Source organism: Debaryomyces fabryi (genome assembly GCF_001447935.2).
Source record: "Debaryomyces fabryi strain CBS 789 chromosome Unknown contig00075, whole genome shotgun sequence".
In the NCBI taxonomy this organism is placed as follows: domain Eukaryota; kingdom Fungi; phylum Ascomycota; class Pichiomycetes; order Serinales; family Debaryomycetaceae; genus Debaryomyces; species Debaryomyces fabryi.
The window spans coordinates 1415-28059 of NW_015385501.1; the positions used below are offsets into that span (position 1 = coordinate 1415).

General features: G+C 35.2%; 19 protein-coding genes across 19 annotated transcripts; 9 read left to right on the forward strand and 10 right to left on the reverse strand.

Annotated features, from left to right (window-relative positions):
- Window positions 1-215: 215 nt before the first annotated feature.
- RET2 (coatomer subunit delta) lies at window positions 216-1868 on the forward strand (the record flags this gene model as incomplete). Its single annotated transcript, XM_015612289.1, has 1 exon — window positions 216-1868. One exon carries the CDS (start codon window positions 216-218, stop codon window positions 1866-1868), a length of 1653 nt encoding a protein of 550 aa, XP_015466851.1.
- A 229-nt stretch (window positions 1869-2097) lies between these two features.
- On the reverse strand, window positions 2098-3267 carry PDE1 (3',5'-cyclic-nucleotide phosphodiesterase PDE1; the record flags this gene model as incomplete). Its single annotated transcript, XM_015612290.1, has 1 exon — window positions 2098-3267. One exon carries the CDS (start codon window positions 3265-3267, stop codon window positions 2098-2100), a length of 1170 nt encoding a protein of 389 aa, XP_015466852.1.
- A 473-nt stretch (window positions 3268-3740) lies between these two features.
- AC631_03462 (proteasome core particle subunit beta 7) lies at window positions 3741-4568 on the reverse strand (the record flags this gene model as incomplete). Its single annotated transcript, XM_015612291.1, has 1 exon — window positions 3741-4568. One exon carries the CDS (start codon window positions 4566-4568, stop codon window positions 3741-3743), a length of 828 nt encoding a protein of 275 aa, XP_015466853.1.
- Window positions 4569-5074: 506 nt separating this feature from the next.
- AC631_03463 (mitochondrial 37S ribosomal protein YMR31) lies at window positions 5075-5505 on the reverse strand (the record flags this gene model as incomplete). Its single annotated transcript, XM_015612292.1, has 2 exons — window positions 5075-5301; window positions 5433-5505. The coding sequence occupies 2 exons, from the start codon at window positions 5503-5505 to the stop codon at window positions 5075-5077; spliced, it is 300 nt and encodes a 99-aa protein (XP_015466854.1).
- A 571-nt stretch (window positions 5506-6076) lies between these two features.
- AC631_03464 (uncharacterized protein) lies at window positions 6077-7123 on the forward strand (the record flags this gene model as incomplete). Its single annotated transcript, XM_015612293.1, has 1 exon — window positions 6077-7123. The coding sequence occupies one exon, from the start codon at window positions 6077-6079 to the stop codon at window positions 7121-7123; it is 1047 nt and encodes a 348-aa protein (XP_015466855.1).
- A 424-nt stretch (window positions 7124-7547) lies between these two features.
- AC631_03465 (zinc-binding alcohol dehydrogenase family protein) lies at window positions 7548-8645 on the forward strand (the record flags this gene model as incomplete). Its single annotated transcript, XM_015612294.1, has 1 exon — window positions 7548-8645. One exon carries the CDS (start codon window positions 7548-7550, stop codon window positions 8643-8645), a length of 1098 nt encoding a protein of 365 aa, XP_015466856.1.
- Window positions 8646-9318: 673 nt separating this feature from the next.
- AC631_03466 (uncharacterized protein) lies at window positions 9319-10296 on the forward strand (the record flags this gene model as incomplete). The annotated part of the gene is made up of 1 exon (XM_015612295.1): window positions 9319-10296. The coding sequence occupies one exon, from the start codon at window positions 9319-9321 to the stop codon at window positions 10294-10296; it is 978 nt and encodes a 325-aa protein (XP_015466857.1).
- A 43-nt stretch (window positions 10297-10339) lies between these two features.
- AC631_03467 (polyphosphatase) lies at window positions 10340-10924 on the reverse strand (the record flags this gene model as incomplete). The annotated part of the gene is made up of 1 exon (XM_015612296.1): window positions 10340-10924. The coding sequence occupies one exon, from the start codon at window positions 10922-10924 to the stop codon at window positions 10340-10342; it is 585 nt and encodes a 194-aa protein (XP_015466858.1).
- Window positions 10925-11092: 168 nt separating this feature from the next.
- AC631_03468 (uncharacterized protein) lies at window positions 11093-11755 on the forward strand (the record flags this gene model as incomplete). Its single annotated transcript, XM_015612297.1, has 1 exon — window positions 11093-11755. One exon carries the CDS (start codon window positions 11093-11095, stop codon window positions 11753-11755), a length of 663 nt encoding a protein of 220 aa, XP_015466859.1.
- A 169-nt stretch (window positions 11756-11924) lies between these two features.
- Window positions 11925-12242, reverse strand: AC631_03469 (uncharacterized protein; the record flags this gene model as incomplete). The annotated part of the gene is made up of 1 exon (XM_015612298.1): window positions 11925-12242. One exon carries the CDS (start codon window positions 12240-12242, stop codon window positions 11925-11927), a length of 318 nt encoding a protein of 105 aa, XP_015466860.1.
- Window positions 12243-12555: 313 nt separating this feature from the next.
- On the forward strand, window positions 12556-12996 carry IMP2 (endopeptidase catalytic subunit; the record flags this gene model as incomplete). Its single annotated transcript, XM_015612299.1, has 1 exon — window positions 12556-12996. One exon carries the CDS (start codon window positions 12556-12558, stop codon window positions 12994-12996), a length of 441 nt encoding a protein of 146 aa, XP_015466861.1.
- Window positions 12997-13061: 65 nt separating this feature from the next.
- AC631_03471 (uncharacterized protein) lies at window positions 13062-15251 on the reverse strand (the record flags this gene model as incomplete). Its single annotated transcript, XM_015612300.1, has 1 exon — window positions 13062-15251. The coding sequence occupies one exon, from the start codon at window positions 15249-15251 to the stop codon at window positions 13062-13064; it is 2190 nt and encodes a 729-aa protein (XP_015466862.1).
- Window positions 15252-16001: 750 nt separating this feature from the next.
- AC631_03472 (uncharacterized protein) lies at window positions 16002-16640 on the reverse strand (the record flags this gene model as incomplete). Its single annotated transcript, XM_015612301.1, has 1 exon — window positions 16002-16640. The coding sequence occupies one exon, from the start codon at window positions 16638-16640 to the stop codon at window positions 16002-16004; it is 639 nt and encodes a 212-aa protein (XP_015466863.1).
- A 186-nt stretch (window positions 16641-16826) lies between these two features.
- AC631_03473 (uncharacterized protein) lies at window positions 16827-18539 on the forward strand (the record flags this gene model as incomplete). The annotated part of the gene is made up of 1 exon (XM_015612302.1): window positions 16827-18539. The coding sequence occupies one exon, from the start codon at window positions 16827-16829 to the stop codon at window positions 18537-18539; it is 1713 nt and encodes a 570-aa protein (XP_015466864.1).
- Window positions 18540-18921: 382 nt separating this feature from the next.
- AC631_03474 (uncharacterized protein) lies at window positions 18922-19230 on the reverse strand (the record flags this gene model as incomplete). The annotated part of the gene is made up of 1 exon (XM_015612303.1): window positions 18922-19230. The coding sequence occupies one exon, from the start codon at window positions 19228-19230 to the stop codon at window positions 18922-18924; it is 309 nt and encodes a 102-aa protein (XP_015466865.1).
- Window positions 19231-19826: 596 nt separating this feature from the next.
- On the reverse strand, window positions 19827-22157 carry AC631_03475 (chromatin modification protein; the record flags this gene model as incomplete). Its single annotated transcript, XM_015612304.1, has 1 exon — window positions 19827-22157. The coding sequence occupies one exon, from the start codon at window positions 22155-22157 to the stop codon at window positions 19827-19829; it is 2331 nt and encodes a 776-aa protein (XP_015466866.1).
- Window positions 22158-22355: 198 nt separating this feature from the next.
- GPI2 (phosphatidylinositol N-acetylglucosaminyltransferase) lies at window positions 22356-23366 on the reverse strand (the record flags this gene model as incomplete). Its single annotated transcript, XM_015612305.1, has 1 exon — window positions 22356-23366. The coding sequence occupies one exon, from the start codon at window positions 23364-23366 to the stop codon at window positions 22356-22358; it is 1011 nt and encodes a 336-aa protein (XP_015466867.1).
- Window positions 23367-23630: 264 nt separating this feature from the next.
- On the forward strand, window positions 23631-24326 carry AC631_03477 (uncharacterized protein; the record flags this gene model as incomplete). The annotated part of the gene is made up of 1 exon (XM_015612306.1): window positions 23631-24326. One exon carries the CDS (start codon window positions 23631-23633, stop codon window positions 24324-24326), a length of 696 nt encoding a protein of 231 aa, XP_015466868.1.
- Window positions 24327-25037: 711 nt separating this feature from the next.
- On the forward strand, window positions 25038-26486 carry HXK2 (hexokinase 2; the record flags this gene model as incomplete). Its single annotated transcript, XM_015612307.1, has 1 exon — window positions 25038-26486. One exon carries the CDS (start codon window positions 25038-25040, stop codon window positions 26484-26486), a length of 1449 nt encoding a protein of 482 aa, XP_015466869.1.
- Window positions 26487-26645: the final 159 nt, after the last annotated feature.

Below are 26645 nucleotides of genomic sequence, written 5' to 3' on the forward strand. Positions count from 1 at the left end.
AATGGGATCCAATAGAAAAAACAGTGTCAAAGTAATTAGCTTGGAGTAATACAACTTCAATTGATAGGAAATAAGTAAATACTTGTATTTCGAAAGATTGTTGGAGTGGAATAATTGAATTTAATCTAGAAAAAATTTCGTTGAGCTGATTTCTAAATCATTTTTATACTAAAATAGTATTTTTCAACTTTTAATAGATTAAAATAAATAACAGAATGGTTGTTTTAGCTGCATCAATATGCACTCGTGGTGGCAAAGCTCTTTTATCAAGACAATTCAGAGATGTCACTAAGGATAGAATTACTGCATTGTTGGCAAATTTTCCAAGTTTGATTTCGAATTCTGGGTCACAACATACCACGGTAGAAGATGAACACGTTAGATATGTTTATCAACCGTTGGAAGAATTTTACATAGTTTTGATTACAACCAAGCACTCGAATATCTTGCAGGACATCGACACATTGCATTTATTTGCTTCGACTGTCAGTAACATGTTGAGGTTGGTTGACGAGAGAGAGATTTTTGAAAATGCATTTCAAATTTTAAGTGCGTTCGATGAAATTATCAACTTGGGGTTCAAGGAAAACTTAACTTTATCCCAAGTTCAAACATTCTTAGAAATGGATTCTCATGAAGAAAAGATCCAAGAAATCATTGAAAGAAATAAGGAGTTAGAGGCTACAGAAGAAAGAAAGAGACGCGCAAAAGAAATCCAGAGAAAGGAGTTAGCTCGTCGTAACTTGGAGCAATCATCGGCGCCAATAATAAATTCGTCCTTTGGGTATGAGTCTTATCAGAACCAATTCAATTCATCTAACCAATCGACTTACCAACCAACACCAAGCATCGAGCAGGTTTCAAACACGACATTAAGCTCAAAGCCTGTATCATCTAGAGGTGGATTACAATTGGGAAAGAAAACTGGCAGAGTTGCGGAACAAAACCAACCTTTGCTCACCCAAAATCAACCAAGTTTTAGTCATGCTGCTGCCACCCAAGCACAACCTCAAATTTCAAATCAACCGGCATCTTTCCCAGCCTCGCAAACATCTTCACCAGCTCCACAAGCTCCAAAGGTTCCAAACAATGGTATCCTAATTACTGTTAATGAAAAGGTTACTGCTGAGTTAACTCGTGAAGGTTCCGTTATCCTGTCCGAAGTTAAAGGTGATTTGCAATTAAGAATCAATAATCCAGAATTAGCAAGTTCTAAAATTTTATTGAAAACTGGTGATAAATCAAGTGGTGTTCAATACAAGACTCACCCTAACGTTGACCGTAATTTATTCACGCAACAGAATGTTATTGGATTAAAAGATAAGACTAAGCCATTCCCTTCGAACGATCAATCATTAGGTGTCTTAAGATGGAGAGCCGTTGGTAAAAATGATGATTCAAGTTTATTGCCAATTGTTATCACTGCCTGGGTTACTTCGAATGATGGAAATGCAGATGTTACTTTAGAATACGAATTAACATCTGAGTATGTCGAGTCTCATCAAAGTCAAGGCTCATTAGAGAATATTAAGATCTTGGTACCATATCCTTCACCCGATGTTAATTTGAAAGATGAATCAGGCAACATTGCTTATGATATTACTGAATACGGTGTTGTATTTTCCATTGAATCAATTTCATTAGATGATCCTCAAGGATCTTTTGAATTTTCTATTCCTTCGCCTGACGAAGATTCATTGTTCCCAATGGAGCTTCAATTCGATATCAATAAGACAGATGCGAATGAAACTGACACATGCTTAGGTAAAGTTCAAGTTCTTGATATTGTGTCCAATAATGAGGATGAAGAATCATTGCCGTTCGATTTACATTCTAATTTATCATCTGACGGATACCAAGTTAGCTAATGCTCATGAACAAAAAAAAAAGGGCGCAGTAGTCCTCACTACTATGGTATAATCAATGTTATCAAATAGATTTTATTAACTTCGAAATTTTCTTTGTATCTAATTTCTGATTTATCTAGTATTTATAGCTTTCTTTGAAAAGTTTAGAAATAAATATATATATAAGAAAATTACATGTAGAATTATGATACGTAAATCAATACAATATAATTGGATGAATATTTTATCTTTAAAGTACAATCGATGCTCCGTTAAGGGCAATAGAAAAATGAATTCCTAATTTATACTTATCATTAAGAACTTCAAGTTCGTGGAGTATTTCTCGTCTTGGATCAGACAGATTAGGTGTTTCCTTAACATGATTTATCACAACATTAAACCCAGCCAACGGGGTTACATTTTGCCTGCTGGAAGAAGGTAGTATCGCTAAAATCTCATCATTCAAAGCTCGTAATTCATTAATCAAATGTGTAGGCATTATATGCCCGTATAATTCATTTGTAGAAACTATTTGGCATGTCGAACACTCTAATATAATTCCCTTCAATTGTTTCTCAGGTTGTAGAAACATGGGTGCAATTTTGCACCAGATCCGTTTATTTTTACCCAACCTCGAAACAGCATCAGATTCGAAATCTCCAAATATTAGCACACTTGAATTAGACAATTCATGTGTTACCAAAAATGCAGACGAAATGTAGTTGTGATAATTTTCAAAATTGTCATCATAACTGTTATGTAAGTAGTTGGGCGATTCTGCTCTCTGGGAAGTCTTCTCATCATTAGAAAGCATTTTACCATGCGAAAGATCAAATATAGTTACTGAATAAGTGTCATTTATAGAAAATGTCTGCCAGTATTCATGTGATGATAGTTTAACCATGTTGAATTTGGCCATGTTCGGCCAGACTAATCCATTGAAAATGTGCCTTTGCAAAGCATCAATAGTGCCCTTGGAGCCATACACATTTTTTGGAGACTCCTGGCAAAAACTAGCAGAATTTATCACCAATCCAGCTATATGGTCCATATGAGCATGAGATATCAAGTAATTGTTCATCAGCTTAAATATTTCTTGCGACTGTTCGTAGGGAGATATTGAATTAGACAACTCTGCAAACGGCCTGGTAATCTTAGTCTTAAAGCATTGCTCCAACGAAAGCATATTATTATAAATTCGCAGTTGTCTAGATAGCGGTGATATATCGTGCAGTTCATTATATATCAATTCACTTAGCAGCCCGATACCAGAGCCAGCATCAATGCAGATCAATTCATTGGGTAAATTATTCGATAAAATATCATTATAAGATACACTACTTGGTTTTAATAACATTGAACATGTAACTCCTTCTATAGGACCACCTGAAGCCCCTAAGAATGTTATTTCAAAGCTCATGTCAATATGATTTTGATGACGAAGTTGCTACTCGCAACAAAACTGACCCTCAACCTGTGATGACCGGTAAGAGATTTGTATCTATAGGAATTCTATAAATATCACACTCTGTTCTTTAGTATTCTAAAAATTAAATGATAGATTGTTTATATCCTAAATTACAGGGAATTGGAGGCAGGTTGGCAAGTGAACAAGAATTAATTAAGTACTGAGTTTGTGTGAGACTTGTGGGGATAGAAAGTACACCTAATTTTTAAGTAGGCAAAACTACGCAAAGTCGATAAAGAGTAAAAGTTATACAATAAAGAGTAAATGATGGATGTAAAGGTAGTCAAAAGTTCTATACTTAAATGACTTATGTTCTTTTACAGTATATACATATTGATATACTACAATTGATGTGACAATTATTACTTATATTTGTAACGGTGGTAATAACTTAAATATGAGTGTTAAACAGATCAAAGACGGCATTAAAGTTGAGCACTACCGTATCCTCTGATATCTTGAGCAAACTTCCAGCTTTGGTTATCACATTTCAAGTTCTTCTCGAACTTTAATTCCTCTCCCTTCTTTATAGTAACTAATGAAAACTTATCTAAAGACCTAGCATCTCTATAGAATAAAACTCTCATACAATTCAAGATTGCATCTCTGGCTTGTTCTTCTGTGACGTTTTCATAATCAGGATCCTTTGGAACTAACTGTCTTAATAATGGGACTGCTAAATGCGATCCAAACCCAGTGGATATCGCAGATGAACCATAGGTAACTCCCAACAAGTCAACATATTTTAAAAATGGAGTGCCATCATCGTTAAATCCTCCAACAACAAGAGCATTCCACAATGGATTCATTTTCGATCTTCTATTATATAAAACTTTAGATAAGTACTCGTGAACATGTGGTGCTCTCAAATTGTGTCCTCCATCGTTATCATAAACTTCTTCTGTAGTCTCTAATTCTTCTAACAATCTCTCAAGTTGTTGCATATCAGAGATATCTCCGGAAATACCAACAATTGTTTCTTTTCCCACTCTAAGCAATCTTTCCATATTGGTGAATCTGAGTAACGATCCGTACGACCCTAAGTTATCTGCGGCCATAATTATTCCATCTTTGAATTTTAACGACACTACTGACGTACCGGTGATTATGGGTTGCTGAGTATTCATTTTAGGAAAATTTGTTAAGTTGCCGCTATCAGCATCATTATTGATGGTTGCATTAGCTATTTGATGATTATATTGTCCGTAGACTTCGTTACGAGGTCTTCCCCAGCTGAAAGGATCGTGGTTCATTTTATTTATGCGTTTTTAATGTTTATTTATACAGACCCAGAAGAAGAAACAATTCTATGCAAATAAAACACTTCAATGGACAGTAATACGTATCAATTGGTAAAAATATTGATAGTAGTACTGTTCTTTAGATGGAGTGGCAAACAAAATCGTGTTCAGGTTTTTTGTTGATTACATAAACATCTACTATGAAATGAAGAAGATCCATACACCGGTGATAGGAAACCTTCACCACATTGAACCTTACGGCTAGTTTCTTGCAATACGAAGGCTACTATACATTAAGAACACTCATGGGATAAATATAATGATATTGGAATATATATGCATACAAGAAATACAAATTTAGATGGAATTTTAATGTCGATTCAATAATGACAAACCTGATCAAACGTGAAAAAATAGCAGTCTCAATTAGTACTAGCTAGGGTCTTTTTGACCCTAATAGCCATCAACCACCATGTAGGTCGACCATGGACTCACTCAACATGTACTGGTCTGACAAATTAAAAAATGAGCGCAGCACCACCACTGGTAATATTTTCAATTTCGGCTTCACTAGGACCCTTATATCTGAATCTTGCAGGCAATTCGGCTCTGGAGAAAGCTTCACCATCTTTTGGTTCTATAGGATTACTGTTGAAGTACGATGATTGCGAAGACGAGCCGACACTTCCTGGTAATGCTCCATCTGGTGCACATGGATGTGGTTTAGCAGCATGTGAGATATTCTCTAGAAAAAGGCGTTAGTATTACTCTCTCATTGCGAATTCGACGTATGGATGGCCTTCAAAGGTTTCATTGGAGTCATTTCATCAATTCTCAATATCCTCATTGCTGAAATTTAGAACCAAATTTACTTACTTGGAGCTGGGTGTGGACCACCAACGAATTTGATAAGGGGAACACGTTGTAATAATCTAGCAGCTGGTCTCATTATGTCTTTAATAACTATATTTCGTTGTACTTGAAGGAATGTAATATCTATATATGAGTATATTGGTTGGTTAAAAATCGGTTGATTCCGGTTTACTCCAGGAACATTTTTGTGACCCGTAAGAAAGTGGCAGAAGTATTTCCGCCGCACATCAATTATATGATTTTATAAACCTATAATGACCACAAACGAGGCCTGATTCAACGATAGAAAGGATAACGTTGTAATTTGAAATTTAGATACAGAAATATTTTGATTGTTAGTAATTGAAAGTAAGAAGTGAAAAAAATTTAAAGAAAAGCTCATTCGGGGCAAATTTGAATAGCTGCAAATTGTTGACATACCATATATCTTTAATTTTTACCGAATTAAATTGCACCAGATCATATACAATACAAACAGGAACCTAAGAAAGAAAATGAAATTTCTAGACCTTCCAATGGGGGTTATTAGAAGGGTCTTTTATTTTGTTTGTACAAAAAGCCAAGACTGCGACCAAGCCAGTGAAACCAATACCGATTTGTTAAACATGCTCTATACATGCAAGGAGCTATATGAGAACTATATATATATGGTGTATACAATACGGCCATTGATTCTTAAAGATGACAGTGTTAGTTTATTCAATTTCTTTAATTTGAAGAAAAGTTTTAAGCATGGCTCGAAATGCATGAAGTATATTGGGTCTCAAAGGTCAATTAGGGACAATACAAGGGCATTAAACATAGTTACGTCTTCCAGTTTGTTTTATAAGAAATATAAACAACAAGAAGGAGTGCCAGCTTCTGAATTTGCTGAACCATTTAAGTTAACTAAGTTTGACCTGCTATTACATTTGTATTTGCCTCAGTTCCGGATTCTACATACCCTCAATATACGAGGACGACATATCAAATTATTGCTCTATTTTTGTTTCTTGCCTGAAAGCCTTAAGTCACTTTCGTTGTTTATTGACTATAAAGAACCTTGCTTTAATAATTACCAGGAACTTAATTCTATCCTCCAAGCCATAGAGAGCAAGAATACTAATACGGCACTCGAAAACTTTCAAGTGTATTCTGATAACCCAATAATGCAAACAAGGATTCATAGCAATTTCTACCTTGTAAAGGGAAAGCCTATAATTACATACAGGGAATACTTCTCAACCCAAGTTGTTTCGAAGTATGAAAAATATAACTTCAAAAGAAAAAAGGACCTAGTCGTATTTGGCCTTATCATGTACAAACTTCTTGATAAATTCAGGAAATCATTGAAATCTATAGAACTAGAAAAAGTAGATTTCTCGTTGATATTCAATTCGAGCGTGGTTAATTCGGCTCTTCATAAAACTATATATAATTTCCATTTTCCCACTTTACGGTTGCTTGTCGTTGATAACATCTCATCCCTAAAACTTAACACTTGGATCAAGGCCTTTCAGGAAGGTAATTCAAGCTTCAGAAACGATAAACCATTATTTATTGTTATGCATGATGAATTGAGTGGATATTTACATACTAAAACAGTTGGTTCTCATTATGGATCTCAGGGAGCTATCCATCAAAGGTGGCTCCATTCAAAAGATGCATTGAAGACAATGAGAAACATTAGGCTAGAGTTAGGCATAAATCTGTAAATTAATACTTATCTTTGGAGAGATTTTCAAGTTTTCTATAGATAAGATGTATTGCAATATAAAATATGTCTATATGTCGGCATTATATGTATTGCTTCTTGTCGAACATTTTTGCACCCAAGTCTCTGATTATAAATTCAATAACACTTAAATTAAATTCTTGTGCTTTTGAACAACCATGAAAATAAGTCTTGGCATATAATTACCATTGGTCATTTCATTTACCTTTAAACTCTCTTTTTCAAGAGTTTAATTGCAAGGTATTACTTCTTCTTGCAGTTGAAGCCTAGAATTGTTGTCTGTAGTCCGATTAATCCGGAAAAGTCATGTGCCAATATACCATAGAGCATTAATATTTCATAAGTATATAAGGACACAGTTCCAAACACTTTCAACTTGCTGAGGTTTAATAAATAGCAATATCATGTCTTCGATAAAAGCTGCTGTAGCTAATAAGGTTAGTGATGGTCCATATTCCACTAGAATTGTGGAAGTACCCAAGCCAAAGGTCTCAGATTCAAGTATCTTGATAAAAACGGTTGCAATAGCTGTTAATCAGATTGATTACTTATTGCTTGCAAATAAGGTTCCTAAGGATGGAAATATCGTGGGATGTGAATTAAGTGGGATTGTTGATGAAGTTGGTAGTAAAGTTTCACAAGTTCAAGTGGGAGATTACGTCTCCGCATTTGTCGCAGGAGAATGGTATGGAGTTGAAGGTGCATTTAGTGAATTCGTTTCTGTTACTGAAACTGCTGTTATAAAGCACGATAAGGCATCTTTCAAAACCAATGCATTGAAGCCTGGACCGTATGAAGCAGGTCCAGTTGATTCTTTTGAAAGTGCAGCTTCGCAGAACTTTTCGCTTGCTACTGCAGCAGTTTCATTTTGTCATGAATTAGGGCTTGAAGCCAATCGTGATTATTCTGATGAAACCATATTGATATGGGGAGGTGCAACAACTGTTGGAACCATTGCAATTCAATTAGCTAAAAAAATCTACGGCTTGAAAGTTATTACGACTGCTTCACCTGGCAATAAGGATTTCTTGACTAATTTGGGCGCTGATGCCGTTTTTGACTATCACGATCAGGATGTTATTCAAAAAATCAAAAGCTACGACAATAACATTAAATATGGATTGGATTCAGTAGGAAGCGTTCCTACGTTTCAAGGGGTTTACGATGCTACAGTCAATAATGCAATTATTGATAATGTGTATTTAGTTTCTTCTACTGCTTTGAAATTAGACCCTAGTCGAAATGTTGAGTTTAAGAGGGTGTTTGTTCACCTAGCAATATGTGATTCCCAATTTCAAAATGGGGACCCAATCAAGACCACACCTGAGTTACTTGACCATTTCAGAACCTTTTGGTTCGATGTTTTGCCCAAGCACTTTGATCAACTTATAACCACCAATTTAAGAGTTTTGGAGCCGGGTCTTCCAAGTGTTAACACTGCGTTGGAGTTGTTTGCTAACGGGGAAATACATGCTGAAAAAATTGTATTCCGAATCAAGTAGTATTTTTGCAAATATGGTAACATTTAAAAACTAATTTCCGAAATTCTTTTCTTTTGTAGAAACACCAAATGTTCTTTCACTTCTATATTTCTATTATATTCTTCACATGTATATTATTATTATCATTACCAATATTAACAACAGCTGTTACACTATTATTAATGGATGGAAACTCCAATACAAGTTTCTACGAAGCATGCGAAGATTACGGCCTAAAAGTATTAGGCTGCTCGAAGTTCAAGTATATTCGGAGTATAAAAGCATCAAATATATTAAAAATGCAACTAACAATATTTGAAGGTAGTCACCAATAACTCTAATTCAATAATAATTCATTACCTTATGCTCTTCAAAATTTATCAAAGTTTGATCTTTAATGCAATCGGTCTTCAGAAGTTTTTTCAAATCATTGACGAAGATCTTGAAAAAAAAAAACACCCAAATATGGGAGTAATCTAGGATTAGAAATTTCAGTATGTAATACACTGTAGTATGAAGATCAGAACATTTTACTATGCTGTTGGATCGTACCTTAATGGAAATATAGATGCAAAATGCCCGTAACATAAATTGTGTTTTATGCACAACTGAGTTTTCGAGATTTTTTAGAACACCAAATAGGTTTCTATTGATACGATTGTATACAATTCGAAACAAAGGAGACTACTAGGATATGAGTGACGCTAAATTACAAAGAACTATTCTTCGTTTCAAATCGAAAATAGAAAGTGGTGCCTACTATGAAGCACATCAAACTTTGAGAACAATTACCAATAGATATGTCAAGTCGAATCAATATAGTGAGGCAATTGATTTATTATACCAAGGGTCGTCTATTTTATCATCAAATAAAGAATATGCATCAGCCAGTGATTTGATAAGTTATTTGATTAACGTGTATGAAGAGAGTGATATCAAATGTACCAACGAAGGAAATAATAAGGACTACAAATTGAAATTAATTGAATTAATTAGCTTGTTACCAGACACAGACCCAAGTTTACCGGACTTAGCAAAAAATAGTATTAGTTGGTCTCAAACTGATAAACTGAAGTTTGGCGATTGTGATTTGCATCATACTTTCGGAACTAAGTTTTTGAATAGTGTCAAGGATGAATCAAACAACCTTACTGAAGATGACAGGCAGAAGTTATTTGCATACGCAGAATCTCATTTAATATTAGGTACACACGAATCCTTGCCGGTTTATATCGATTTTCTTTACCAATGGTTCGAAGAGTCCAAGAATGACGTGGATCCAGGTATTTTTATGAGCAGAGCAGTTATTAATTATTCGTACTTGAAAAACGTTAAGTTTGTGCAAGAATCCATTAATAAGTTTATGTCTAAGCTCATAGTCAACCATAAAGACTACGAAGTTATCGAAGAAAGCGAATCAAAAATTTACTATTACCAAGATCCTAATTATCAATTTGTCAACTTTTTACAATTATTATCCATTACTCTTACCAAAGAGAATGCAGGTCAGAAATTTATGAAGTTGTACGACGAATATAAGAACCTATTAGTGAAGTTCGAGTCTTTAGGACCAGTTGAATATTTAGGCAGATTATACTTTGGTTTAAGCTTAGGCAATCCTCAGGGTGGTCAAAATATGTTGGCAAACTTGATGGGTGGTTTATTCAAATAAGTATATAAACACACAAGTACATAAACATACATATAATACAATATTAATATTCGTCGACACCAGCGATTCCCTCGGCATCCTTGATAACACAGGAGCTGTCTAAAGCTTCAACCAATTCTGGCCGTTTTGCTTTCAATAATTCATGTTTCGCTTCCGAATATGTACACCATCTTCTCTGTCTTTTATCCAGTTCTGGCCATTTGGAACTTAATTGATCAACAACCATTTCATAAAAATGGAATTCCGACTTGGGTATAACCCCTTTTGGATCAAAGTCTTTCCCCTTCTCCAAAACTGGTGCCTTCTTACCTCTTGAATCCAATGCAACGGGTAGCTTATTCAATATCTTTCCTTCACAACCGGCCTCCTCCCAGGTTTCTCTGACAGCACTAACAACAAAATCATCCCCTTCATCGAGCTCAACTCCTCCTTTAGGAAATACCCATCTGTTCTTATGAGAAGTAGACAGAATCATTATGACCTTATCTTTGGTATCATTCATGCAAATACATCCTGCAACTATTCTTGCGCTAGTTTCTGGATTATATCTCTGATTTTCCCTTCCAACTCTCGATTCAGCACATTTAACACGTAAATTGGGGTTAACAGACCCTGTACCATCACTCATAATACAATAGATGTATATACTACTGTAAACTAAATTCAAACGTGGTCATAATAGGAACCTTTTAATACATTGAATAAAATCACGTGCTTTAAAGTGAATATGATCGGCCTTATAGTCAACAGTAGTTTCTAATAGTTGATCATTTAATCGAAAAGATATAGATCAATTATGAAGATATCGTGTTATTTATTGGCATACTTGGTTACTCAGGTAGCAGGTCATGGAGATCATAATCAAAATAATAAAAAGCCTGATGGGTTGAGCTGGCAAAACTGGCATATGATTGAAGAACATCAAATGGATCAGTACGATGCCGAGGCGTTCTTCAAGATTCATGATTTGAAAAATAAGGGGACTTGGTCTAGGGATGATATATTGAACTTGTATGGATTGTTGAGAGAGTCAGTTGTAGGTGACGGATCAGGTATGGGTGAACATTCACACCAACAAGAGTCAATAACACAAGAGGCCAAAGATCATGTGGTAAATTCTATCCTTGAATTGATCGATACTAACGGAGACAAACAGATTTCGTTGGATGAATGGAGACAGTTTTCAAAGAAGGGAGAGTTGCCGGATTTTGGATATGGCCAGGGCCATCATTTGGATTTTGAAACAGAATACGAAGAGCATCATTGGAACAAGTACCATGCCAATCAAGATCCCGAAGTGTTAATCAAACATAAAGAAGACATAGAGCACGAATTGTTGCATCACGAACACGAGATCGAGGAATCCCATAATGCTGCCCCCGATATCAGAAAGTTCACTGACAACTACTTATCGGACATCAGAATTCAAAACGTGCCTTCAAAGTATAAAAATCAATAGTCTACATAGATAATTTCACGATATAGTTTTGTATTTGGCTCTCTACAAATAATGATGTAAATAGAGTCCATGTGTTGTGTACCGATATATAAACTGGAGCAACCCTATCCAGTGTCTATTTCTATCTCTGCCTCTAAAAACAAACCCGCAATTGATACCATACGGCCATCTATTTATCTAAAGAGCCAAATGCACAATCTCTTAAGCTTTGCAAATCTTGTGAGCACTTCTTTTGATCACTGCCATTCATCTTCAAACACGCCTCGTATGCTTGCAATTTCCCAGAACAAACTCCTTGGATCTTCTGGAAAGCTGGAACGTCCTTCTTAATACATCCTGCTAAATTATATTGTTCTAAAGCACATTGATTTGCATCTGGTGAAGGTTTTGACATGCATTGATGAAATGCTAAGAACTGTTGTGGACAATGGCGAGCAATGTCTTCGAGAAGTATTTGATCAAGAAGACCACTTTGACCTGAAGACATACTGAAACAGATTATATATTATAAATATTAAGGATATATATAATTCACAAGAAGAAGAACAATAATTCAACAATCATATGGTAAAGGTTGCAGCAGACCAAGCGATAATTTTCAGTCAGTATTGACACGCACAAATATGGCAGAATTAATAAACTTGTATTATCTATGATATAGAAGAGATATTCAACTCAAACGGATGGCGTATTTCTCAAAATTACCGCATAGTATTAGGACTACGTTGATAACATTGACATGGTTTCCAGTTTTGTATACATTTTCGAACCATGTATATCAACCATGCCAAATTACAGGTATGTCCATGACTCCAACATTCAACCCAGGTACGGAAACCATGACTGATGATGTTGCGTTGGTTCAAAAGTTTAACTTGAAAAAGCCTAATTCGTTGAAGAGAGGTGATGTGATTATGTTTAGATCACCACAAGATCCTGAAAAGTTGCTAACTAAGAGAGTGGTTGGCGTACAAGGTGATGTGATTGCGACCAAGACGCCTCCATATCCAAGACCACAGGCCACAATACCCAGAAATCACTTGTGGGTCGAAGGCGACAACACATTTCATTCCGTGGATTCTAATAATTTTGGCCCAATAAGCCAGGCATTGGTCATAGGGAAGGTGATTGGGGTAATATGGCCCATCTCGAGGTTTGGAACAGATATTTCAGAAGGTGGTAGAGAAGCAAGAAAGATAAACGAAAACTTACAGGTAAAACTGTTGGATAATATTAAATAGACCAGAGCACTCGTGGTCATTTTGCATAACTATTAATTCTATAAATATTTGTTGAAAGGATATTCTCATCGAGTATCTAGGCACCGCTTAATTTTATCTGCCCTTTTGATAATCCAAGGATCCAATCTAAAAGGTGCTAGCTCATCATTTATATTATACGATTCACGATTTTGGTTCAGCATTTCTCTCCTATGTATTTTAGTTAAGGGTTTAGTATACTCCATTTCTAATAGAGTTTCTGTATCAAAGCACTTGTTTCCAATATAATCATCTTTGCATATATACCGTGGTACCCATAAATCTAACACCGGCCTGAAAACATGATTCGCATAATGATAGTAGAGCAAACCACGATTATATTCTCTTTGCAATATTTGCTTAAATCCTCTCGGTACATAAGCGATAGATCCTTCGAATAGTGTAGGAATTAAGGGGTTCAAATCTTCGAGCGTATAGAAATGGTTATCCTTACAGTTAAAAACATTCTGAGCATTCCAAAGCTCTGTTTTTCTGATAGATAAGTCCTTATAAAGGTCCTCTTTCAGAATAGTATGAGAGTTATCTTTCATAACAAAATCATTGTCCAAGACTTGATTCAACTCAGAAAATGACTTATCATTTATTGAGATATCATTCACAGTATTTGTGAAAGCTATCGCTGTGATATCAACATAGAAGCCTGTTTCTGTATCAATGAATCTTGCGTCTATCGTATTTTCACCGCTGCCTTTCTGTCTATCAAATAATGCCGGACTAACATCCACTAAATAGGAGCCAACACCTAGATTCAAGTTGAATTCTTGATCGGTTAGGTCTAATACCAAAGACTGATTATAGTATTTTGCTATTTTTATCAACGATTCCATAGTTATTTGGACGTCCAAATCTTGATCCCACGGCAAACTCATACCATTCCAATACCACCCCAACAAAGAACCATGGGCAATCCAAGTTTTAATACCTAATGTGTTAGAAAACCGTAGCCATGCTCGACTTAATCGATGTAATATCGCTTTTCTTTCATAATTGGAATAATGTAGTTGCTTGAAAAATCGCCAATCATAATGATTGTCTGTTTGTCCAACAACCGTTGCCTCATGGAAATATTTATTTCGGGTCGAATTAACTATATCGATCTGTGATAAAATCTTTTCATAAAAATTGTGATCCAACGTGCTGTTCAAAGATCCTATCAACTTTTCCTTGAGAAAGCTATTAACTTCACCCAAAAAAAAATCATCCTTTGTTAAACGATTAGAGTTATTTTCACCAGATATAACAAGTCGAAACATATCACCAGTTAGTTCTTCATCTGCAACATACGAAAGATTGGCAATTCGTAAAGATAACAACTCCATAAGTTTGTCTACTTCTTCGTGTATACTTATACTCTGACCAGTTATGCCAGTTAAACAGATTGTTTGGTTTCTTATAAAATAAAACAAATCACTCTTTCTATAATCTTCTCTCAATGAGTATGTTGGAACTATAAGTCCACTTCTATTTGGTCCTACCCCTAGTAGAAAGAGCTTCTCTGGAGGAGGTGCAGAGTGCATTAAGTATGAAGATCCAATGATTTTCCTTACTTCTTCAGACATCGAGGCTTCTACAGGTTGAAATATTTTAAACTGAATGCCTCCTATACCTTCACGGTTTGGTAAATCCTGGCAACTCTCCAAAAATTCGGTCCCATTGAGCCCATGAAAATCGTAAAATTTACTGCAATCTAGATTTCGGAACGGCTTGTGTTGGAGATAAAGTCTAGTCTGCAAATCTAGAAGCGAGTCCCAACTAAAAGGGATCCTTAATTCATCAACACTCTCGAAAGATTCTTGCCTTAGCATACGTGAGAGATAAGAAAACCAAAGAGCCGGTAATAATCGTGGATCATATTCATTATCGAAACCAAAATATCCATTTTTAGACAAGCATATTGACCTTCTATCTTCTTCATCCCTATACGCAATAGAGCCATTGGGTATATATGACTTAGTCAATATCTCAAGCAACGGAGCTGTAGACGAATCGATATTATATGCATTTATAATCAGTAAAACCTCTGGTTGATACCAAAAAAATCTCGGAAAATATCCAGAAAGTACGCATAGTATTAAATGACAAACATAAACAACTGTAACCACTCTCATTAGCTTGCATTTACTGAAATATGCAACAATTAACATTATAGAACTGATTAAATATGGCAATAATGATAAACTATATACAGTTGTCAGCACTTTTAATAAATCCAACATATTATTTCTATATCATCATATGGCCCGTGATTTAATAGAACGGTTCGTCTATCAAAATTCATATTTGGGTTTACAATAGAACAGAGTATACTTGCAATCCAAGAGAACTAGGTCAATGCATATTGGAATAATAAAATAAGTCGTGTAAATACCTCAAATCATCAGACATATATAGAGACGTCTCTAAGATCCACATAGATGTTGTTGTGTTGTTGTGTTGTTCCTTTTGTTTCTTTGGTATGTACTATTCATGAAGTTCGAGAACTAAAATTGGGATAAGTTCTTTTCAGAGACGAGTTAAACGCTCATACAGGTCAATTGAGTTCCAGGCACATATTATGCATTTGTTAATTCAATTTGTAAGATTCAGATTTTTCTGAATTTCTGGGTAATTTTTCTGAAGTGGTATATTTATGATGTTGAATGACACTTCTTCTTTATGTTTGTTTTTTGTAATCGATGCTTGTTTTTTGCAAAACTCTTTTTGGGGCCAAGCAATTTATCACCCCACATTGAACTCAATCAGTTCTGTTCAAAGTTTTAACCCAGGATTACCATACCACTATTAATTAGAATAGTTCTAGAGTAGGCTGTTGTGTGCTATTCATAATCTCAGTTTTATTTTGAAGACTAATGTCAATTTGTAAGGTATTTTTCTCTAGGTTAACCTCACATTAACGTTGAGTTTGTAATTTATCTGTGACAACATCAGGTTGCAATCAAATAATAGAGGTTCGACTAAGATCATGTTTATACAGTTATATCCTTCAACAATTCAATTGCCCACAAATGAAATTTGACAAATATTTGGTCATCATCTGTTAATTCAACTAACGATTTTGGCCTGATTAATGATCTCCGCAAGTACCTTTCATTATCGAACATGGCACCATTGGTGTTACTAGCTTCCTTTTTCATAATTGCATCTTTAATGACGATTTCAACTTGGGCTTGTATTAAGGAAATTATCTCGCTTAAATACGTCGCTACTATATCCCAATTTTGTAGTAAGTTTATTTCAGAATCAGCTATTACCATGAGCGAATATTTTCTTTCTGACCCACGGGAACTCACATCTTTAACCTTAAATATTTTACTTATGCAATAACCATTAATCACGTCTCCGTAAAATATTGGCTTTGAAAGATCGGTTGTTGTTTCTACCGATAATGACTTCATAATTAGTTTGGTTAACGATGTATATCGCTGTTGCGACGATGGATAATGTGTAGATATATACACATCTGAGGTACTGGATTCATCCTTATTATCCATGGTTGTGACTAAGTTCACTGCATCATCTGGAAGGATAAGCTTGCATGAAGCACACGAATGCAACTTTGAAGTATCTCGTAATAAATGATCAGATTTATCTTGTAAAGTGGTCATCTGTGTGCATATTATTGTAGAAGGCCCATGTAGCTCACAAAAATGGGCTAGACAAACTATATAGTTTACCATATTGTTTATATAAACAGTCGTTTAACAAGAACCACCACTAATGTAAGTTCCAATAAATAATCCTGCGAAATATGAAAAATTAGTTTATCTAGTCAAGCACCTTGACAGAATTTAATGGATAATAATGAGATTAAGATGGAGTATAATAATGACTATAAACTAAGAAGTATAAAGAGAATATTTCTACGGAACTTATACTTAGAACTGAAACCCGAACAAGAAAAAAATGGTAAACATATAGATGCTACGACAGTCTCACCAAGGAAAGAAGAACTGATAGGAAGACGCAGGAGCTTACTTCAATCATTTACACAGTTCGATGAACTTACAAGTCTTGAATTGCTACATATAAATACATTGAAGCTAGTTGATTCGTTTTTCACGTTGCATATTCCTTATATGAATGATGAATTGTTAGTCTATGTCAGTGAAGATATCGTATCTAACATGAATCCTAACTTTAGACCAATATCGTTACCAACATTACCTGATTGCAATTCACCAAATGTCATACTAAAGATATGGAGTAAAACTTCTGAAAGTAGTCAATGGAAATTGTTCTACAAATATGATATTGATTTGAGGAAGTTATGGTATATTGGGGATACATTGATAGATAAAGAAAATTATTTCCATAGCAATTCGGTAATATTTAATTTAAATGATCGTTATTATACAATGCCTGATTCCTTAATTGTTGAGCAAGAACAAATGATTAGCAATACTTCTAGTACCGATTCGAAGCATATTTTGCCATCTTATTCATTTGATTCAATTCGATCATTAAACAGCATATCTAAATCATTGAAGGAACTAATGAAATCTAAGAATAAAACTTCTAAACAAATAAATGAGTTGATAAGTGAACCAAAGGATTTATTGGGAGGATTATCTAACTCAAATGATATAAACATCGAGCAAGAAATATTGTCAACAGAAAGCGCAAGGTTGGATAAGTATATAGAAAGACAAGAAAGAATTAACGACAATATAACATCTGAAATAATGGCAAAGAAAATTCACATCAGTCATTTGAAACAGGCTATTAATGAAACTTTACCGCCTAAGGTTGAAATGGCCAAAAATCATATAGAAATTGCAGAATCACAAATTGCACCGATTTGCGAATCATTAGACAATCTGCTTTATCCATCTATTGTTCAAAACTTGCAAGAGGCAACTCAAATTTTGAAGGAGATTTTGTTTATTGAAAATTTTGACAATAGCATTAAATTTACAATCATGGGACTAGAGTTTCCCCTGAGCATTAAAGATTTACTAGATATATGTTACTACAACAAACATGATTTGCATAATTATAATACTGGTGAAATTAAGTTTGCAAATGAAATAGACTCCCATCAAACGAAAGTCAATCAAATTAATGCTGCATTGAATTATATCGTTCAGCTAATTAATAATATTGCGCTAATTACCAATATTAACTTAAAATACAAAATGCATTCCTATGAAAGTCTTTGTTACATATTGGATCCTATAAGGAGCGATTCTAATCAAGATATTGTTAAGTATCCACTATATTATGATCAAGCAGACACGTTGAAATTACCCGTTGATCGACAGGATCGATGTGACAGGAAATTCGACTTACAAAACAAGAGCTTTGAAACAGGCCTCGACTTATTAAACAGGAATTTATTAAGCCTTATTAAAGATGTGGCTGATGATTATGATAAATACTACAAGACGAATAAAAATACACTGCTTTCGAATAACATACCTATTGACTGTTTGGATAATTTCTTATGGAATCTACAATATCTAGTGCTATTTATCACGGCACCTACTAATATTAAATCAGTGTAGCTTATGCGAAAACTGGTACCGCGTAAGCTTATATGTTAAGAAAAGCTTGCATTGGCATACATATAGTGCATATTCTCTTATTGGCCTCCATGTGGCATTGCTCCCGAATTAATTTTAACTATTATCTCACATATATAATAATAATTCAATTTTAAGATAATTTTAGGCCAAACAAAATTGAAGCACTATATAAAAATGTTTGGATTAGGTTTGTCCCATGAGATATCCTTCTTAAATATAGCATGGGGTTTTACATGATTTCGCCAGGAATGTAGTAATAGTTAGTTTGTAGATATATTATATATTTGTTATAACTAGTTCGCTACAAAAGCAAATAGACGATAAAGTAAATATAAATAATCTACTTAATTTGACTTACTGATTAAAGTAATAAGCAGCCCGCGATAGCACCGATAGCACCGTATCCTATTCCATTCGAATTAGCGCCAGCACTGGAGCTACTAGAAGTAGAGCTAGATTTGCTACTAGCTGCTGCTCCGGTGGCAGAGCTACTAGATTTGGAACTAGACTTAGCACTAGATTTCGAACTGGAAGAACTAGTCGAATTTTTCTTTGCCGAAGATGAGGATGCTGCTCTCTTGGCAATACCTTCACCAATTTGGAAGTCATTTGCTTGAGCAGAAACTGTAGCAGCAGCTAAAAGTAAAGATAAGACAGTGGAAGTTTTCATGATAGTATAAAATATAGAATGATACAAAAAAATTACCTAGAAAGTAGGCAAACAGTAAGCCTTTTATATTCGATGGCTAAGGAATCTTTAGAGGATGCTGTGCTTATACCTCTAAGTTGACAGAAGCTAAAATTAAATCCACGTTTATTTTGACAGACTTTATTAACATATAAGCCTCGAGAATTGCTTCTGGCTATGCCCACCTGTTTACTTCAGATCACTTCAAACTACATACAATTAGGGGTACCAATTGCAAACTGGGTATAAATCGTTGACAATGCACCAGTCACGTCAAGCAAGTTACGACCTCGTATATTTAATATGTCAAAGAAAACAATAGCACTGTGTCAAAAATATTGGCTTAGACAGTATTTAATTTTAAAAAATATATTTTGCATTCATATTAGGTATGTTGCGCAAGTGCAATTACGGGCTGAGCTTGACATGAGGTCAAAAAGAGTATTTTAGACATGCATGACACCGTTGATAATGTTTTAAAGGCTCTACAAGGCTTATATAACTTACTTTGTAAACATGTTGTAATAGTTAATAATAATACACAGTCTGCAATATTAAAAATATAAGTAAAATAGGCATCAGCCCATGAACCCCCCACCCGCGAGACATAAGTTTCTTCTCGTGAAATGAACTTTGTAAATAGGGGTCTTTTTGGCAAAGTAGGCTGTCATATGGTCACTAGTGGCTATGATTTCCTTTCTACTTGACTTATCGTTTTTAAAGTTTTGCGAATTGGCACTTGCATTTCTTGATGTGCCATTTGCATTGTTTGAATTACTATCAAAACTGAAAGCTTCAGGCTCGGGGCCCGCATCGTTTGTATTCTTTTTGACATCCCATACTCTGACTGTGTTATCTGCGCCACTGCTTACCAAAACACCTCCATCTCTAGAAAATGCTAATGAGTAAATAGACGATCTACCGTGCCCTCTCATTGTTTTCAATCTTCTACCGGAACCTGCATCCCATATATTAACAACCCCATCTTCACCAGCACTGGCTAACCATCTCCCGTCATAGGAAACTGACATGCAATTAACAGGACCAGTATGTCCCATAAATATACGCACAGAATTACCAGTTTGAACATCCCACATACGGCACGTTTTATCCGACGATCCTGTAAACACATAATTTGAATTAGGATGGAATTCAATACAGTCAACATCATTGATGTGGCCTGCGAAAATTCTCAATGGGTAAATATGATCGGTAGCCCACAATCTTGCGGTTTGATCGTGAGAAGCAGTGGCGAAGTAGTGTCCAAATGGAGAGAATTTAACATCCCAAATAGGTTGATTGTGTCCTTTGTAAGATACTAAAGCGGAATAAGAGTCTAATGACCATAATCTCACAGTTTTGTCTTCGGATCCAGAAATCAAGTATCTGTTGTCTGGAGAAAAGGACACGCCATACACTGGCCCACTATGTCCTATTAATTTACGGCTATTGTCATTATTGTACTTATCCTTTTTAAATACTGACTTCAAAGGTTTCCCATCAAGACTCCATAATTTTATAAAACTATCCTGAAATCCTGCAGCCATTAAATTAGAATCATCATTAAAATCCAAACATGTCATATCATTATTTGTGTTATGAAATGTATACATACAGACAGAAGGAGCACTTGCTTGTATAGCCCCCAACTTAATTTTCGATCGAGAGTCTTCAACGGCTAAAATCTGTCTCTTGATGTCAGACGCATCCTTTAAAGGTAATGGTAACGATTCTCTTGCTGGCGAGTCATCTTCGACAGAAGTTATATCTTGAAACTCTTCTACTAAAGTCTTATCGTTAACGGGGTCTGCCTTTTCATCTTTAACTTTCAACTCAGCTTCAATTTCCTTTTGTACCTCTGGGTCCATTGGTAATTTACCCAATTTAACTGGCTGTTCATTGAATTTATCTATTTCATTAGTTTTGGTAATGTAATCGGGTATACCCTCATCTGGATTAGCTTCACCTTCTTGATCAACCTTATCTGGCTTAGTTGTTGAAATAATAGGATTTAAATATTGATTAATAATACGAATTAAAATGGCTCCACCAACTGCTTCATTTTCATGCAAGAAATATAATAATAAATTAATTGAAGTCTTGGAGACAATAATTCTATATTTATTATTTCTGTAAGCTTGAGCCAATTCATTTTCCTTCAAATGTTCTGGTAAGGAAATACCTGCTAGCTTATTAATCTCCAATCCGTGCAACATAACATGATCGCCTTTAAATTTATCCAAGAACCTTTTGGCTTGTGATGAAAAGTTCTTAGCAATTAATTCCAAGAAACAATGAATGAAAATTGGATATAATAATCTTGATAATTCAGGCTTGTATAAATCTAAAGAAGTTTCCACCCAACTTCTCAACATAGAATAAACTCTATAATATATTTCTGGATCATTTTCACGCTTTTGCTTCTCTTCATAATCCCTTAAGTCTCTTAATTCTTTCTCCTTAGCAAGTCTAAACTCTCTATCTCTTGAATCTCTCAATTCACGTTCTATTCTGACTTGTTTATCTCTTAATTCTCTTAATTCTCGTTCATGTCTACTTGCCTTGTCTTTCAAATCCTTCTCTCTTCTGGATATTTCAACTGGACTAGCTATATTGGACGTTGCAGGACTAACTGATGGTACTGATGGTGTTGGTGTATTGGAACTTTCCAATCTGAGCATAGATTCGGTTTTATTGTAACCCTTTTTATTAAGGTATTCCAACACGATACGATTCAAATCTGCTTGGGAAAATTGTGGCTGCGGACCCCTAGGCGGTTGCAGTGCTGTTTGAGGTTGTTGTTGTCTTGCGTTGCCTTGTTGGGGTCGTACCTGTTGCTGGCCTGCTCTCGAATTTTGAGGAGCGGATTGTTGATTGCTATTTGAATCATTAGATTGATTATTCTCCATCTTATTTGTATATCTGCTTCTGATAGTACTCCTATGGAAATGGATTAATCTTGGATGCTTAACGAATATGCTTACACTGTATGGTTAGAACTAGTTTTGTCGATAGAATTTGAATCGCGACATCAGTGCGACATTTAACACGACATTCATATATTACGTCTATATAGTATATGCTAGTGAAAAATGGATTGCAACAAGCTAGCTAGCATTAAGAATAGGCTTAGCTATATCCCAAGGACCTTGTAGCTCGTTCTTGTATTTCTGAAGGAACAAGAAGTAATTAGGCATTATGAAGGCTATTCCTACCTGAATTAGTATCCACACGATTAAAGCATTAAACCCTATTAAGATGGAAATTAAATAATACACGACACTTGATACGGATAGGACTAAACATCTGTGGTAATATTTGCTTCTTAAATGCTTCCTTATACTGAAATCAAAAAGTGGTAAAAGGATATTTATCTGTATAGCAAATAATATGAAGCAAAACACCTGTACTGTAGAATTGAGCCGTGATGCAAGCACTATAGCATTGGATAATGATATATTAGTAGATATTATAGGCATATAATGGCTGCTTGAAGTATTAACACCATAGTCATGGAAAATTGTATTTGCTAGGCATAAAATAAGCGATAAGGCCCAAATAGAATCGGACGACGTAGACTTCGTTAGAGACTTTAAAACAGGAGATAGCAACAAGATAATGAAAATAATGATTAGAAAGGATTTGACTTTAGGCTTGGGTCCAGAAGATAGGGCTGGTGAAGATTTTGGAATTGGGTGAGACCCCAAATTTTTTTGATCAGCTAATGAATTATTGATTTGATCCCATGCTATGAATCCTATGATAGAACAGCAGCTGCTCATTAGGGTTGGCCAAATCGAATTCCAATATTGCAAATAAACACCCGTAAACACTAAAATTACTAGCAATAGATTGGACAAATGAAATGCAATTAATGTGAAGTCATCGACTAACTTCCAGTACGAATATTTTAAAACGGTAGTATTTCTCTTTAACTGAGCGAGGAAAGATTCATTGGTGTAGTTATCTGGATAAGGCTGCTGTAAGTAGAGCAATTTTTTCCATGGTGTCAGTTTTTTTCTAATTGGAGATCTAGAACGGACCTTGTATAAATTCTTTTTGATATTCTGTATTTCAGGGCGAGTGGACTGGCTATTAGGTACTTTTAATGAGTTCATCTCAGTATGCCATTGAGTTAGTTTAATGTATGAAATTTAGTAGTAAGAACATGTATATTTCATCCCATTAGATAAATGTGAGATTGTAAAAGATTTGTCTTTTATCTATAAGTAATGATGTCTACGAATAATCGAAGCTCTTTTTATATAATAATATATTTACGTGATGGAAAGCTCCAGCAAAGTATCTACTGATCAAATGCGCAAAAAAAAATATTATCATAATACTATCTAGTATGAATAATAAACTATTTTGAATTCAACATGATAAGAAATAATACCGACAAGTTACCTGTACCTCATCACTCGTATAACACATCAGTCTCATCTACGTCTAGTATAGGGCCCACAGGATTCAACATCAATCATAGAGCAAATAAATCAGCATCAAGCACTGCACGATTATCTCGAACAAACACTAATAATACAGACACATATAGTAATGATGTACAAAGTATAAAAACTGCAGACAGATTACCCACAGCCAAGCCTAGTGTAACATACCTGGACAAACTCTGGACACAAATTGACGTTCTTGATGACGTCAAAAATATGTCAAACCAGGTTAGACTCAAAGGATCGTTTTTTAACGATAAGTTTAATGAAGAGCTAGAAAAATTAAAATCACTGCAAAACAAGTTATTCGAGGTGATGTCAAACCAGCATTTTAAGAGTTACTCTGATAAAGATTATCAAAAACATTTGTATAAACTCAATGTGGCCACACCTAATGCCAGTACTCCGCAACTCCTCAACCAAATTTCTGAAGGGGACAGAAACCCCCAAAATGAAAGGCTTACTGAGTTTTTTGCCAAAGATGCGGAAGACCTGAAGCACATTCTATATAAGAAACAGAATTTTGATGAAATCAGCCAGTACGTGGAAGATGTGAGAGTGAATTTAGATAATATAGGTCAATCCATGAAGAAGTTTGATGAAAATACTAGAGATTTATGGTAATCTAATTTGGTGTCCATATTGTCAACTTAAAGGGCTTTCTAAGTATCATGTATCCCAAACCTTCAGTCATCGTGCCGTTCTTGCATATTTAAGTTTAATTGTGGTTTTCGCATTTCCGAATTCAGAACTCCGATACCACGTCATAATAATGAAAAAAAATTTCGCCACTAAAACTTATAAGGGACTCAAAACCTCCGCTACTTGTCGCAGTTTTTGTAAAGGGGGTAGTTATTTTAGCATTCTGGAGTACATTTGTGGACCATGGGGATTGCAAGCGGATGAGCATTGTCCGCTATTCGCGGAAAAACTACTGACTGCGCGTACGATCGGATTAATATTACGTGGACTCAATTCGATTTTCCAGTGTCAATCTTTATATTTATGAATGTAGAGTAATATATATATATATCAGCTTGTACCTGATGCTGTTCCGATGTAGATGAATATACCTTCTTGAATATAAAGCCTTTTTTATGTCCCTTTGTATTGTAGAATGTAATGCGTCACGGTGTTCAACAATATTCCGGAGATTTTGAGCCCCGTCTTATCGACGTTTTTTTCTTCTCAACTGACTATTCGTCACTCTATCGGGTGTTATTATTGAAACATTAGGCCTTATATATAAGTCGGAAAATTCATTCAGAGAATAGATAATTGATTTTATATCTTATTATTTTAATTTCATAAATTAGTACTTAATATTAGACGAAAATGGTGCACTTAGGTCCAAAACCTCCACAACACAGAAAGGGTACATTTACTGACGTTCCTGAAGATCTCATTAAGGAGTTGAAGGAATTGGAAGAATTATTGACTGTTTCTCCAGACACCTTGAAAAAAATCACTGATCACTTCATCACTGAATTAGAAAAGGGTTTATCTAAGGAAGGGGGTAACATTCCTATGATTCCTGGATGGGTCTTGGATTTCCCAACTGGTAAAGAAAAGGGGGACTACTTGGCTATTGATTTGGGTGGAACCAACTTGAGAGTCGTGTTAGTTAAGTTAGGTGGTAACAGAGATTTTGACACCACTCAATCTAAATTCGCATTGCCAGAAACCATGAGAACTGCTACTTCTGAAGAATTGTGGACTTTCATTGCTGAATGTTTGAAGAAATTCGTTGAAGAAGAATTCCCACAAGGTTGTACCAAGCCTTTACCATTAGGTTTTACCTTCTCTTATCCAGCTAGTCAAAAATCTATCAACACTGGTGTTTTACAAAGATGGACTAAAGGTTGGGACATCGATGGTGTCGAAGGCCACGATGTTGTTCCAATGTTACAAAAGGCTATTGAAAAGGTTGGTGTTCCAATTAATGTTGTTGCATTGATTAACGATACCACTGGTACATTGGTTGCTTCTATGTATACTGATGCTGAAACCAAGATGGGTTTGATCTATGGTACTGGTTGTAACGGTGCCTACTATGATGTTGTTGGTGATATTCCAAAGTTGGAAGGAAAGATGCCAAGTGACGTCTCAGAAAGCGCCCCAATGGCTATCAACTGTGAATATGGTGCTTTTGACAATGAACTCGTTGTGTTACCAAGAACTAAGTACGATATTCTCATCGATAAGCAATCTCCAAGACCAGGTCAACAAGCTTACGAAAAGATGATCTCTGGTTACTACTTAGGTGAAGTCTTGAGATTGATCTTACTTGACTTGACCAAAGAAAAGAAGTTGATCTTTAAGGACCAAGATTTATCTAAATTAGAAAAGGAATTCATCTTAGATACCTCCTTCCCATCTAAGATCGAAGAAGATCCATTTGAAAATTTGAGCGACACTGCTGAATTATTCCAACAAGTCTTAGGCATTCAAACCACTTCTCCAGAAAGAAAGATAATTCGTCGTCTTGCTGAATTGATCGGTGACAGATCTGCCAGATTATTTGTCTGTGGTATTGCTGCCATTTGTAAGAAGAGAGGTTACGAGACTGCTCACTGTGCTGCTGATGGTTCTGTTTACAACAAATATCCTGGTGTTAAAGAAAGAACTGCTAAGGCATTAAGAGATATCTTTGAGTGGGAAACTGAAGAAAATCTCATCACTATTGTGCACGCCGAAGATGGTTCCGGTGTTGGTGCTGCAGTCATCGCTGCTTTAACCGAAAAGAGATTGGAAGATGGCTTATCTGTTGGTATTAAAGAGTAAGCTTACCTGTAAATAATTCTCTAGAATTAGATAGTTAATAGCAAAGCAACATATATTGGGTATAACTGTAGTTCCAAATCATCACGTGATACACCAATAATTCATCTTAAAATTAGTTGAAGATGTAACTGATGTAGGACAACTAAGCTGTTTCGATCA